The sequence below is a fragment of the Phyllostomus hastatus genome, unplaced genomic scaffold (assembly GCF_019186645.2).
Source record: "Phyllostomus hastatus isolate PE091 unplaced genomic scaffold, TTU_PhHast_1.1 phas_scaffold_21, whole genome shotgun sequence".
Taxonomy (NCBI): domain Eukaryota; kingdom Metazoa; phylum Chordata; class Mammalia; order Chiroptera; family Phyllostomidae; genus Phyllostomus; species Phyllostomus hastatus.
In genome coordinates, this window is record NW_025334017.1 from 4,998,491 (window position 1) to 5,014,212 (window position 15,722).

Sequence of the window (15,722 nt, forward strand, 5' to 3'; positions counted from 1 at the left end):
AGCCTTGCTTGTGGTGAGGAATCCTGCACGACATGGGAGGTAGCACCTTTAAAGATAACTTCTCACCTGAAAACTAGTAAGACAGTTGGGCTTTATAAGACAACAGTCAGTGTCAAACAGTATTTAGTACTTTGATTTATAAATATGTGTAATTAAACATGTTATTAATCGATTTTGCTTAGACTTAAATAGAAAATGGAAAAGTGCCTCAGGATTTTACAGGACATTATGGTGAATGTTTTCCATAGCTTTAACATTATTTCTAGTTTCAGAGGCTTCTTGCTTTAAGTCCCGCCTTGCCCTGCTGCATCTTCTGCTCCCCACCACATGTTGGTAAACTGATTCTTACCACGGAAATGGAGTTGGTAAGCAGTGCTCCATCCTGCCCCAGCATGTTGGACACGGTGATTTCAGGCAGGTCCATGTTCTGAGGATGAAATGGTAGCAGGCCATTGTGGTTCATTGGGTGACAGAGAGAGTGGTAACCGGTCTCTACTTCATTCAGGTGCACCAGCGAGTGGTCGGGGAGGGAAGGAGGAGTGATGGGTGGGATGTTAAAGTCTTCACTTTCCAGGCTTGGACCAGGGTAGGCCTGCAAAGACACACAGTGAGATTATTGCACATTATCATCTGTTTCTTCTTTCTCGTCATGAACAAACACACGTGCCCTCTCCAGGTGTTATTGCAAGCGGCATTATGGATTTGGCAATGACATTTCAAACACTCAGATTATCCCGCCGCAATTTTCACTATTATGCACGGAAGAAAATTGCCTCAAAGGCATATCCACTTGTCATACAAAGCATGCTTCCATTAGGCAGTTTTATTTTTTTTCCAAGAAGCTGAACTCAAACAGATTTCAAAAGTCCCATTAAAATTTTCCAGAGTTTTAATCTAGCTGAATACCTTTTTCATGGGAATTGTGGGGAAGGAAGGCAATTTATAAAGTTAATGTTTGATCAAACATGTTTCATAGGACTCCCTACTGTTCAGATCATGAGATGTAATAAAATGAATTCCAGAAGTTCCTAGGCAATTGGCTTTGGGTTTTGAAAAGCTACATGCTTGCTCTGACAAAAGGAAAGTAATTAGTAAAGAAATAAGTTAAAGCATGTTGCATAAGTGTGGTTGCATAGAAAGTCTGATATGTGAAAAAAATGCCATGAGAAACTATTTTTATCAAAACAATTATATCAGCAAAATGAAAATGAAGATTGTTTTCTTGATGTCTGACTATTCATTCAGGTTTATTTAATTTATAAAAATTAAGGTTTAGTTTTAATAAATAATATTGCAGGCATTTAAATTCAGTTCAGCCAACTGTGAAAAGCAAAATTAACGTTAATTATTATAATACGAATTTAGAAATAGAAGTCAATCAGTAAAATGAGTAACAATATATGTGGGACTTTTTCTCTTAGAAAGTAGTTTTAGATAAAAGAGGAGGGGAGGGAGCAAAGAAGGAAAGGAAGATTGTATGAGGAAACTCCTGTTTAAAAATGGAACACGGCAAACACTGAAAATGTTTGCTGCAGGAGAATTTGAGAAACTGAATAATAAAATATTGCTATCAATTAATGTCAAGACACAGTGCTATTTAGCAGTCCTTTATAGAGCAAGTATCCCAGTATGAAAGGAAACGATTTTGATGCAGATAATTTTTGCAAAGCCTGTCTTTCAAATTAAGTAAGTCTTCATAGTATTTGAGTGCGTGGGTAACAAGGACTCGTTTGTCTCACAGCACAGCGCCTGCTGAAGTGTGCAAGATTTGAAATGAGCAGGCAGAGGGTAGGAGCCAAAGAAAGTAGTGTAAGGTATTCATTGGGTGTTCAGCCAATAAGCTTCATGCTCCTGTGTCCAAGCGCCTGGGGTTATTTTTTCCAGATGGCGTCTATTTGTCTAACAGAAAGAAAATCTTCAAGTTGCACTTGCTAAATGTTGTACAACTTTTGATGTATTTGTTTAGGTGCTGTCCAAAGAAATGATGAAATGAAGAGTTACTTGGAACATCTGGAATTGAGACCTGGTCACAGAGAGGCACGTGTAGGTTAGAGACTGGGGGTATAGGAAAGAAAGATTTGATTCTCCTAAATGTCTAAAGTTCTGCTAAAAAAGAAATCACCAGCTCTAAAAGTTCAATCATCACTTGCTGAATTATCCTGTTTACAGTGTGTATCTCTCATCTGAAAAACATATTAGTGCTCTGTGTCAAAGTTACAAGTTTGAGTAAGTTCTCACTTGTGTCATATATTTTAGACCTCATGTCTTATAGATCTAAACCATCAGTCCTGGTACAAGTATTCACAGAGGAAGGAGCATAGAAGATGTGAAATGGGGAGGTGAAAGAGAGAGGAAGCATGTCTATTAATGTGGAATCCATATAAAGCACTGTGTTGAATCCTTGGCTATGTCTTCATTTAATCCTTACAATAATCCTTTGTGTAGCTTTTATTGCCCTGGTTTCCTGAAGAGAAAATTAAGACTCAGAAGTTCAATAGCTTACACTCGGCCGATAAATAATCAGCTCAGTACATATGAGGGATGAATGTATGAAGGCAGAAGGCATTTTTGTTACTGTGATACTTAAGTATTTTACTTGCTACTATTTTATTAGGGAGAATGACACAAAGTTGCCAATCAACTGTTCCTGATAAACAAAATTTCATAATTTAAGAATTAGTATTAACATTAATATCAGGTCTTTCCTTGTCCCAATTCCACTCCAATGCCCACTCCACTAACATAAAATATTTATATGAATACAAGAAATTATAATTTCCTTTTTGTCAACATTTTAAAGGTTAAACTCATTGATACCCATATTTTACGAAGTTAATTGGTATATTTGCAACTTTCCTGGATAAGGCACAGTTAATGCCAGCAATAAAGGAGAAAGATGTTTTTAATTTTACAAATGTCATTAAGCCTCTGAAAATATCCAGGGATATTCTACCTGTGGTATACAAGAATTTCACATTCTAGAATTTCTCCAGTAGTTAAATCTTCATTTGTGGTGTTCCAAAGGAAGGTTTAATTGGTATCACTTTACATTCAGTGGGAACGATTGTACTGCAATTTAACTAAGCTATATGGTTTATTTTCATGTAATTATACACTAATGTTATGCAATCCATGCACTTATACACCAAAACCACAGATACCACAACTTAACCAGTAATGGGTAGTTATGTGGATCAAGAATTGTTTTAAAAATACTTTATTGTTGTTCTATTACAGTTGCCCCAATTTTTCCCCCTTCGCCCTCCTCCATGAATTTTAACATAAGGTTAGCTAGTAGTTTCTGTTCTTTACATTAAGAGACATGATGCAGTTACATGCCGTGAGCCTACTACAGTGTAAGTGATGCCATTTAAAAGTATCCTGGCAATTGCATAAATGTCAAAATGTCAGAGAATTTACATAAAATTCAATGCCAGACTAACTGCTAGTTCCTCAACATTGATTTCTATGGCATGACATCTTTATTTTAAAATTTAAAGACTTAATAGAAGTAAGTTTGACTTAACAATAGTAAATTACAGATTAGAAACAATTTGCAATTTTGAGGGGATGTATTAAATAAGACATGATTCAATATTTTCTCTTACTCCTTATGAAGCTGCCTGGTTCAATGTCTGTTCAATGAACTAACAAACAAATCATAGAATGAATGCATATATGAAAGAATGAATGCTACAATGACTTTTCAAAGGCATGGAGTGTTGTTTCATGGGCTAGAATAAATATCTTGTATTCCCAAGTCTTTGCACTGGCCAGTTCACAACATGGTAAGTAACGTTAATCCCTCAGTTTGTCAGGGAGCAAAAATAGCCTGTTAGAAATGTCAAGATTGAAGCAACCTTAATAAGGCTGGGGCAGGGTAGTTTAGTGTCTCTCTCTGGCTTTCAATACATCCCCCCAAATGACTTGCACCCACCATTCTGTAGTGACATGAAGGTCCCAGAGGATTCCTAAAGGTGGGTTTGGCTCCTTTTGGCTCTCAGCAGTTGTTGGAACCTAATCCCCACTGCAGGTACAATGCCAGCTAAGGACTTGGTGGAAACCTTGGTTCCACATCAGGATCTCTTGGGGACAGTATGTCTGGTGACCCATGACTAGCCATTAGAAGGGCCTAATTAGACAAGTGGGCATTGAGGGCATGGGAAGGTACTCTGATCACAGAAACAGGAACACTGGTGATGTGGCCAAAACCTGAGGCCAAGTGGTCAGAGAAGGCTCCTTCTGTTAAAACCACTCTTAGCTGGCACAGTGGGCCTTCTGCACTCGTCTTCTGACTCAGGGTTCTTTTCTGACTTGGGCTTATTTTCTTCCTTCAAGTCTCAGTGAGGCCAGGAGTTTGAAGGTTCTTTCATATTCCAACTTACTTGGGACGAAAGCATACCCATGAGATGCATAACTATGTTTTTATTTTTTAGTTTTTTGTTTTTACCTGAGTTAATGACCACCAAGGAGTCAATCCATGCTCTAAGGATCTATGGGGCTGGATTCCAGTACTGAATGCTGGGGGAGAACAGGTCTGGATGCTGAATGAAGATGGTATCATCTTCCTTATCACCCTTTATAGTGCCTTTAACCACCCAAGTCTAGAGATCAGAGTTTTATCAGCAGTCGGAGCCATAAAGCTTCCCTGCTCCCCAAGGAATGATAAAAGTCAATGGTCACCATCTACACAAGTGGAGAGAAAGTGCTTAGGGATAGCGGTATGAAATTCAAGCCAATACTTTTAATTTTATCTTGTATCTTCAGGTTAAAAAAAGGTAAATTACAAATAAGCATGCAAAGTGATGTGCTCTTAAACGTAGACACTGCAGGACCCAAATGTTTCAAAAAACTTAAAGTTATATTATTTCTCTATAACCAGCTTGTCCCTGATCTTAAGCTACTCATTGGTCCTTCACACAGGAGAGTCTCACCATATTGCTGGTACTGGCATACACCACACACCGTGTACCTCTGTGTATCCAGGGAGCAGGAGCCAAGGTCATGGACCATGGGCTGTATGTACTATTACAATACTTGGCTAATTCTGGAATAAATAATATATAAACTTTTCAAGGCTACGAGGGGACTGTTGGAAGCATTAAAGTAGTAACTTCAAAATACAGTATCATAGACCTCAAGAGAGTATTTTTATAGTTCTAAATAATAGATTCAGTGACTATTTCAAGTGATTTTCTTAAATCCTGAACATTGGAATTTGCATATTTAGCTTAGAAAGTGCTACATCTTTCTCCATGAGAAGGAGACGGATTTCAGTCTGGTTGAGAGGCCTCATGACAACTCCTTCAGTGACTGATAAGAACGGCCACAGAGCATGTCAGAAGGAACCGAGGCTCTGGAGGCCAACAGGAAGGGACTGTTTCCAGGTTCTTTGCAGCATTTATTTGTGTGAATTCTTGGGAAAGTCTTCCTCCTTGTGAATCTAAGTTTCAAAACCTACTCGGTGGGGTTCTTATGAGCACTGAAAACAAAAACATGAGATAGGTAAAAATCTCGGTAATATACATCTGCCACAAAGAAAGTTCTCACAAATGGCAGCCTTAGCATAGCTACGGTTACTGTTAAATGCATTTGTATATGCCATCGATGGGATAATAGCCAAGGAAACAAATGGCTGTGGACAGTGGATGGAAGAACTCAGACATCATTGTAAAGGAATTCCAGTATATTTGGCACTGATCAGACCTCATATTGAAGCAAAGTGTAGCCCCATTTATACATAATATATTCATTTAACTGTTCCCCATAAATAGCTAGGATAAAATTTCTCCTGTATTTTAAGAAGATTAAATTGCATTTTTGAAATCAAAGAATAAGAAGATAGTGGAAAATGGTATACAGGTGAAAAGTGGCAATAACCTCATGTCCCAAGTGCCATAATTGCTTTTTCAGAGAATTCTGCAGGCAGACCTGCAACCTAGGCCGATCGGCTCCTGACAGACCGGCTCCTATTGACCCAGGCAAAAGGGGAAGGAATTTGGAACCAGAATTTCAGTGTCTAAGTTCACAAGAAAAACTGTATGAGTACTTTCTTATGTCCCTAGAAGGCTACCTTTCCTGGGAGATTCTTGGCAAGGTCAGAATGCTAATGAAATGGATTATTTCTCAGACTAGAATCAAGAATTGGGGTTAGGTAAGTAACAGAGGATCCTTCCAATGTGTTTTGATTTGACCTGTTTGGGAGATTTTCCAGCCATTTGGAAAAAGCCATTGTCCTTCCCCATGTCCAACCTTCCCCAGGCTCCCCTCCAGTGAAAAAGCAGAGCACATTTCTCACCTGATCTCTGGAAGACCTCATTCTCCCCGTCTGCATAATTACTCACTCACATTCCTTTTTAATCATATTGCTCTACATATTCTATGACCTGTGAATTCTGTTTACATTATTGTTTCCTTCTGCAATCCACATTGCCTTTGGCTATGGCCTGTTCTTATTTTATTATTCTTATGCTACATTATTACATCTGGAAGTGGGATGTTAATTAGGCTGATTTTTCTTTTGACTACAGCGAATTCTTGTTTTCATACTGTCTAGAGAGAGTGTTAATATAGGCTGACCAGGAACAATAAATGGGAAATCTCTTCTGGCCTTTGCCTTTTCTTCTCTTCTTAAAATCTAGTTTCTCCACCAGATGAACCTTGGCATTTGTGGGTCGCTGTCCACATACTGCAATCATTATATACAGCATTCAATCTTTGGTGACAAGAAGCCCCATAACTCAGAAGAATTTCAAAAATATCATCTTGTATGTATCTTTAAATTATGCCATGGTTTCATGCAATCATGCACGCACTAAATATATGGCTATGGTTATAACAGTGTAAAATATGTTTCTCATATAGCTCTTTATTTGAAAGATAAATAAATAGCACTGCCATCAAACATATAGAGAATGCCTTAATTTTTAATCTGTAATATAATTCTTGAAAGTTCATGATAGCAAAATGCCAATGTTTAAACACATCTCATCTTCTATTATGGAAAATTCTTGTAGTATGATTCAAATAACTGAATAGAAAGCAAACTGAGCCATTATTAGAAAAATAATAAACTGACTCTGCATGTTTTCAGAAGTTTAGATATTGTATGTAATGGTGATTTCTCTCCAAAGAGTTTAAACAGCATCAACATTATCTCCTATTTCTTTGAGGAGACATTCGAAGGAGGTAGTTTTCAGATTCTTTTGTCTCTGCATGAACAGGGGTTGATAGCTTGAGACTATAATGTATGACTGTGGAGAGCTTCAGTCTGTTACATAAATCATCTTAACACTCAGCAAGAATTGTCCAACAGTGCCATTGATGTGCTCAAGCCAATGATCCTGCAAACATTTTTTTGTCTTTCTTCACATGTTAGACAATAGCAATAAATCATCTTCATTTAAAATCCCACAATGTACTAATTTTTCAAGCAACAGTTATCAAAATATAATATTTGGTAGAAAGTACACTTATTTTATTTATGCTCATTAAGTTTTGTGACTGGTATTGAATAAAAGGTAATGATTGCCTCACTTGCCATAGAAGCATTTGTTGTGCACCTACTGTGTGTGAGGCATTCTGCAAAGTGTGATTTGTGATACAAGAGATTGTAAGATGCAGTTTGTTACATAGGAAGTGAATTAGAAGAGATGTAAGTAATTAGGCTCCCAACAAGTAGCCTGTTCCAAGTGTGAGGCTTAGTAATATCAGAGTGTAAATAAAAGAGGAATTATTTGAAGCTGGGATGCTGCAGAAATTGTTCTCAGCAGATTCACCCTGATAACAGGGCCCGAAGATCAGACACTTCTGCCAAGATGCAATTAGTGATTAAGGGAGGACCACGAAACTGACGAATGAAGGACTCTGGAAAATGAAGCAAGGATGTTCAACAGCAAAGTCAGGTTCTTCATCTTTAAGAAAACTTCAAGGGCAAGATTGGCTCCACCAGTCAAAAAAAAAAAATCTCTGGGACACCAGGCCCAAAGCAAGCCTCTATTGCATCTGGTCCAAAGGTTGAATGAGACCAGAAAACAAGGTCAACTTGATGCCACCCCACAGAATGTCTGACACTGGATCTTTCTGGGGCTAGGACTGGGTAAACTTGGACCCTTGTGGTGCAACTTAGAAGCTGAAGCTTTGAAGATTCAGGGGTATCTTGGCAATAAGCCAAGCATGCTCAGATCGGGGTGGGCGGGGCGGGACAGTCCATCCCTCCTCTGTGAATCATGACTGTTGCCAGGGTGCCCTCTCCAGGAGCTTCCAGAAAAGTCCTTAACATTTACATATACTCATTTCTCCTGTCATAATTCATTAATGATACTGAAATGGGGAACAGACTTTTTCCTCTCAGTATTGTTTGAGGGTCTACATGAGTGTACGAGATGTATTTTTAAGGAACATTTTAAAGCCAAGTGTTCTCTGCAATTGTTTTAAGGGTCTCCTCCTCTCTCGCTAAAAAAGGGGGGGGTGAAACAAATAATGTACCCCCAACCACCCATACCCCATACATGGATAATTAGGGAGAGCAGGCTGATGTGCAGGAGCTGCTGCTGAAACCCTAATGGGGCCCAGGCATGTTCTTCTGGTAACAGGTCATCATTGTATATTCGGAGTTTAAAGTAGATAATTAAAACATTCAAATTTAATTGTTTGGTGTACAGTTTTATGTACAAATTGGCAGTTTACACTTTTTTTAGTTTTTAAGATGCTTTCAATTCTCACATTCACTTCTTATATTCTGAGATTTAGTTTTATACATTTTTGTTTCATTTTATAAATACTCCACATTAACCAGAAAAAAATTAAAGAAATTGTACATGAAAATAATCACTCAATTCAACTATTCTGGAAAAAAAAGCACACTTTTTTTATGTGAAAAGTACAGTTTATGTGTATCTTTTAAAACTTTTTAAGTTTGTTTTCTATTTTATTTTGGGCTTTTGTTTTTTCACTTTATTATTATTTTTATTGTATTTTTTGAATTTTATTGTAATTTATTGAATTTTTAAAAAGTCAGAAATGCAACATAGATCTAGAAATGCTACTTGCAAATGCTACCTCAGCTCATCTCTTAGTATATGTAGTTACTTAATTCCTCTAAGCCTTAGTTCCCAAATCTATAAAATAAAGATGTTAATAGTATTCAATTCATTAAGGGTATATCAGGATTAAATGAGGTAATACAACTAATTTGAGTAATAAACTGGCTCATAAGATAATCAGTAAATGATAACTACATTATTATTATTATTATTATACCATCATACAATTTAATCTGATCATTTAATGCATTATGAATAATTTTTCATGTCAATTAATATCACTACATTATTGTCTGAATAGCTGAATATTATGTCATCATGTGCATGTTCTATAATTTATTCTACCAGTTTCTTCTTATCAAACATTGAAGGCATTTCTGATTATTCTCTGTTAAGAAGCACACTATGATAAAAATCTTATATGTTTTTTCTTTGAGATAATGTTCTAGAGTACTATATTTATGATCAATGGAATCACAGAACACTCACTCAAGAGAAGACCTCAGAGAATATGCCCCTACTTTACAGATGAGAAAACCGAGGCCCTGAGAGGATAAATGATTTTCTTGTATTTAAAGGACCAGATGGGCAGAGGAGAAACACACAGTATCATTACAAAGTTGCTTTTTATATTTAATAATTAAATAAAATGCCTTGGGTTTCAATATACTATTTTAAGATTTTTTAAAAAGATTTTACGTGGTTATTTTTAGAGAGGGAAGGGAGGGAGAAGAGAGAGAGAGAGAAACATCAATGTGTGGTTGCTGGGTGTCGTGGCCTGCAACCCAGGCATGTGCCCTGACTGGGAATTGAACCTGCAATGCTTTGGTTCACAGCCTGAGCTCAATCCAGTGAGCTATGCCAGTCAGGGCTCAATATAGTATTTTAAAATACTCATGGCCTTTGAGCTTTAATAAATTTTCTTTTTTAAAAAAAAACCTGAGTGCAATTGATTTTTCCTTATGGTTCAGTTCTATTTGCTAAATAACATGAAGGTAGACAACCCAGAGCTGAACATTCAGTGTTGGCCTGTTTTTTTTTTTTTTTTGGCACATAACTTATATGTAAAGTGAAAAATACATGCTATCTCTGTTCATGCGCATTCTTATCATTTTTGACTGTTGTGTAGAAATTAGCAAATGTTGGCTATGTAAACTTACATTCTTCATAAAGTAGACAGATCAGCTGAGGAAGAGACCTAAACAGATGGCCTGAGCTCTTGGTTTGGCCCCTCCCTCAAACAAAGAACAGAACAAGGAAAGAGAGGCCCCTGTTTGTACTCCGATGTGCAATTCCTACTCTGGAACATTTAGCAGGAACTCACTGCAAGTGGATGCCTAAATATATGATGATCATCTCACTTTCTAAAGTTTTTGCCACAAAGAAAGTTTACAGTGAAGTGGAGCTGAAGATGGGGACATGGAAGAAAAAAGAAGAGCTGACCAATTGGAGAGAATTTCCTGTTTGATGAAGATGCAACCTGTTATCCTTGAGTTACCCAGAAGTTGGATCCCTGGGGAAGAGCAGGAGGGGTGAGTGTCTTCTATAGAAATCCCTCCTGCACTTTGTTTTCCTTCTGGAGGAGAAAAGGAAGAGCACTGCCGGTGGGGGAAGTCCTGAATGCTGACAGGAGAGTAAGAGGAAACAAGCCAGCAGTGGTGGCAAAAGTGTGGAAAAGGCTGAACAGGAGGAGAAGCAAGGAATCGCTGGTCTGGATAAAAGAAGTCAGGAACAGCAAATAAAACCTCACGTTGCATGGCCTGTTATGTGTGTTTGGACAGATGTAAGATTGCTGCTTTTTTTTTTCAGAGTTTGTATCACCAGCATTCATAAAATCAGTACTAGGGAAAGAACTAGGTCTGGGGACACATGCATGGTCTTAACACAGAGAATGGTTAGCCTGCCTGATTATTACAAAATCAGAACAGTGAGAATATTCGCAGAGATTGCTGCTTTTGCAGGTAAAAGATGATCATGTATCTGCAATTTCATTTGGTTCAACCTCATTTTTTCAGAGTACTTGCACACACGTTCACACATTGTAGTTATTTCAACACTAACAAGGGTCGGTTGAGGTTGGGATGTCCATAAGCTAGAATAAAATAAAGACTAGCTGACCAGGGATGGGTTGTGATGTGGGCATGAAGCCTTCCCAGGCCTAACTCTGATATTTACTATTTTGTAGATTTTTTTGCCCATCATTCTAACCTCTCTCATCCTTGCTGAATTATTCTATGGATTGAGATAATGTATGCAAAGCCTTTGCTTAGTTCCTTGCCAAATAGAGGTAGCTGTCAACTGACAGCTATTATTATCATTATGGATCTAATTCATTTATTACACTGTGGGTATGGGAGGTCTAACATAAACTTCTAGCCAAGCAGAAACTTTCTACTAAAACATATCGTTATGTTGACAAGCAAGAAGTTTAAATGAAGTCAGAGGATAAGAAATAAACAGCTGGATACTCACAGTACAGATGAGTCCAGACTGCCCCCAACCAAGGCAATTTCTGTATAGGGCTACTGGCCTTGCCCCACACCTGCGATCCTACTGCTGTCCCCGGTCCCCAACCACTATTCCTCTAAGGCTACTTTGTGAATTCAGAAACTAACTCACAGTGAGTTAAGCCCTTCTTGAGGGAGGACCTTCTCCTGAAATGCCGAATGCCAAGCTGCATACAGGGAAGCCTTCGTTATTGGTCTCAGATCGTGACCATCAGAGCCATTCTGAGTTTCAGAGCAGGCAATTCCATTTGAATAATTTGATGCTAGGACTCAGAAGTTACTTGTTTGACTGCTAGCGAAAGAATCAATCATCATAACTTATAAACAGCAAGGAATGTATAGAGAACGTTTTTCAAGACAGTCATCAATTACTTTCAAATCATTAGGGTTGTAGGTATAAATTTTTATATCCAAACTGAAATAACATAGATCAGAAAAAAACACAAGAAAAAGGGGGAAAAAACGGACATAAATGAAGATTAAACTGAAACGTTCTTTGTGTTTCTGGGAAGTCTACCTCAGTCTGCTCCCAAACTGAGGAACTGAAACTGCAGAGGGAAACTTGACACATCTTTAAAGGTGTTTGGGTGGCAGACGAACATTGAAGAAAGAGGTCTCAGAAGAGACACAAGTGGGTGGAAAAAAACCTCAGCCTTTCCAAGCCTCAGTGTTCATACAGTAAAAATGGGCAAAGTTGCTTTTACTTGATATATTGGCATATTAAAATTGGAAGATTTCTTTAGTACAACCTTTAAGTGCCTTGAAAATGGAGACAGATGACATTGTTCAACATATTACTATCTTAAAGTTAAGTATTATTTTTATTTTTTGACATTCTTTAATGACAGATTTATTACAGTAAGTGACAGGGGAAAAATCTAGTGTGTTATACCTTGTAAAATTTAACAAAGGGGATCTTACTGTAATTGTTCATGTGCTAAAATAAAAAAATCTTCAAAATGGAATTCTGAACAAGCTGAAGGACTGCTTTCAAAATGCCAATCTCAGCTATGTAAGTGGCCAGGCTGTGCGCTGGAGCCCCAGCGCCTCCTCCCAGCACCTGAATGTTTTGGTGCCAATGACAGTTGCCCACTGAGCCAATGGTCCTCCAAATGGAGCCTGATGCTTTGAGAACCTGGTTTGCATCTGTTTTTAGCCCCAGTGCTGTTCCATTCAGGTATTTTCATAATTTTTATCACTGAAATTTCTTTCCCTAATGCTTGAAAACCTACTATTAGACAATTATAATAAAATTCTTGAGCATACTCAGCAACAAACATTCATTTTCTGAAATAAAAAAATGAGTCTTATATTCACAAATCCCACAGCTTGGAAATATATATGATACACAACATTTAACCTGTCAGCAGCCTCATTAGTGTCAATGAGTAGGAACTGGCAATCAGTGCATGGCGTGCTCTACATGTGTTTACATTGTAAAACGTTCCCGAAATAGCTCTGTTTGAGAGGTTGATGTAAAACACTTCTACTGGACAAATGAATTTCAGTTTAAATTTTATGGTCTACTTAAATGTTTTTTGAAGAATTCATATTTCTCATGTTAAATGATCATTTATAGCTAACAGAGTCCAAAACCAACTAAAAAATAATAAATAATGAAGACTCGGGTAAAGAATCATCTGAAGTTCAACCACGCCAATATGTAAATAATCAAGAAAATATGCAGAAAGACTGATGTATGTTTGACCATCAAGAGCCCGAAGATGTATGTTTGTATGGTGCCCGTACTCAGTATCCATACCGCTATTAAGACATTTTTATAAACTGTAAGAAATATGTGAGCTATTTCAAGATATAATTCTGAAAAACAGACTTCCATGTAAGAAGCCAATTTAGGAAGAAAACAACATAAACAATAGTAACTTGTGTGCTCAAGTGAAGCATCTTTTTAATTTTGAGTAATGAAGATGTCAAGCCAAATGCTAGAGTAGTTTAACTTAATTAGGTGGCCTATTTTTCCAGGCATCCTTTCATTTCCCATTGAAAACTCAGCTTGTATGCAAGGCAGCAAGAGCAATTTTGTCTGTAATGAATGCCTCCGGGACTGCACAGAGTAATCATTTGAATGTTACACTGAAGACTGGTTTGAGTAACTAGTTTGGGCTTGTTAAGACGCCAGACTTCGTTGGACTAACTAGATTACCCGAAGCATGGCAGCTTTGCCATTTTATTGGGTCAATGGTCAAAAAGTCAAGTTGACTTTACGCCTGAAATTTCTGCCAAAAGGAACCAATCTAAGAGTAATTGGTCTAATTTATAGTTCAAATTTATGTCATGATCATGGAAATTTTATGGCCCATAGTCAAGAATTTTTTTTTTTCGAAATTGGTCTTAGAAATATATTATCTAGGCCCTTTTGTGATACCTCATTTACATTCTAACCTAGGAAATTTTCTCATTAGACAAATGTAATTAAAAATATAGATATAGTTATGAATATGCTTGCAAACTCAAAATGTTATAATTCTAATAGATTTAATACAATATTGTACAGAAAGGGACACAGAGAGCCCTCTTGGTCCCACAGCCACTGCATTGCTGATGACAGATAGCAATGTGCTATCATTGTAAGAATAACTCCTGTTATTACTGAGTTCATTATCACTGTCATTCTTCCATTCCTGTACTTGACATGATTTTCTAAGGAGGTGGGAGAGCTGGCATCCTTTGTTAATGTGTGGGGGCATTCACACCACACGGATGAGTGCTAGTAGAATGCAATAGGCAGGGCCAGATTTGCTAAATATCTGCAATGCTGGGCTGAAAATCATTGCAAACAGAAAAGTCAAAGAATTAATGTGATTTGCCCCAGGTTGGTGTGGTTCAGTGGATTGAGGACCAGTATACAAACCAAAGGGTCACCGGTTTGATTCCCAGTCTAGGGCACATGCCTGGGTTGCGGGCCAGGTCCCCAGTGGGGGGCATGCAAGAGGCAACCACATGTTGATGTTTCTCACCCTTTTCCTCCCTCTCTTCTCCTCTCTAAAAATAAATAAGTAAAATCTTTAAAAAAAAGAATTAATATGATTTAAAAATGTACACAAGATCTGTATTCATTTACTCATCTTTCTACAAAAAGCGCTGCATACCTCTGATGTGTCAAACGTTATTCTAGGAACAGGAGATCCTTTCAGGTGGGGGGAAAAAAGAAAGAGAAATTGGTACCAATTTTAGTATGCTACATGCCGCAGAGGGGCAAATATGTCCTCAATAACTCTGATTTGCACACACGAGAGGCATGGAGGTGTGTAAGTGGGAAAGAGACAAGGACCATTCAGCAATGGTGAGAGGAGAAACGGAGAGGTGGAAGTGAGATGAGATGAGACAAGTTAATGAGAAACTGTGGGCCCCAGCACTCAGGCAGTGGTTGTATACAGGGAAAAGAGGAGACCAGTTCCAAAGTTATGCAAAAAAGTAGAACCAACACTATGTGCTGTAACTCAGAGCAGAGTGATAGATAAGAGAGACTGTCCAGGTCCCTGTCTTGGTAGACTGGGTAGGTGGTGTTAACTGTTATGACTACAGGCCAAAAAAAGAGAAAAAAGAAGATTAGGAGGTAAGGGAGTAGGTTGGAGGTGGTGAATCTTGATGTGATGCACTGATCTGTTGAGTCTGAGTGGTTGTCAGGGACAAGGGTCTAGTGAAGTTAAAAATCAAACCCAAACTCACATGAGAAAGCTGCCTGAGATACACAGGTGCTCTTCAGCTTCTATACTCAAAATGTGTGGTATAAAATGTATATCCTATACTTAAGTTGTACATAATATTGCTATATTTTATCACTGTTATTTTTTAACTGTGGGATTTGAGGGCCTAGGTAAGAGACAATTTCAGTGGGGGAAGAGGAAAGAAGCAGGGAGAGGAACCTAATCACAACTGAAAATAATATAAAATGGGGTCTCATTTCATATTTTGAGTTTACTATGATGCTCAGAATTAACAACAAAAATTAGCCAATGCTTAAAGGATAACTGTTCATGGAAAGAAGGAGGAAGAAAGGAAAGAAGGAGGAAGAGAGGAGGAATGAAGGAAACAAGAGGGTAGGGATGGAAACCAAACAAAAAGAAATGGGTTAGTGGAGTAGAGGCCAATGTCAAGGAGGAAGTGACTTAATTGAAAACATGTTTCAATCCAGTAACCAAAGCTTCTT

General features: G+C 37.8%; 1 protein-coding gene and 1 non-coding gene across 6 annotated transcripts in view; both read right to left on the bottom strand.

Annotated features, from left to right (window-relative positions):
- TOX (thymocyte selection associated high mobility group box) overlaps window positions 1-15,722 on the bottom strand; it is a 304,166-nt gene that overhangs the window by 123,089 nt on the left and 165,355 nt on the right. For all 5 annotated transcript variants that reach the window (XM_045861498.1, XM_045861494.1, XM_045861495.1 and 2 more), the window contains exon 3: window positions 350-592. In XM_045861498.1, the coding sequence (XP_045717454.1) occupies window positions 350-592 (243 nt within the window). The remainder of the gene's footprint in view (window positions 1-349; window positions 593-15,722) is intronic.
- LOC123833430 lies at window positions 10,857-10,987 on the bottom strand. Its single transcript, XR_006788261.1, has one exon. It is a non-coding gene; the product is annotated as a small nucleolar RNA SNORA72 (small nucleolar RNA).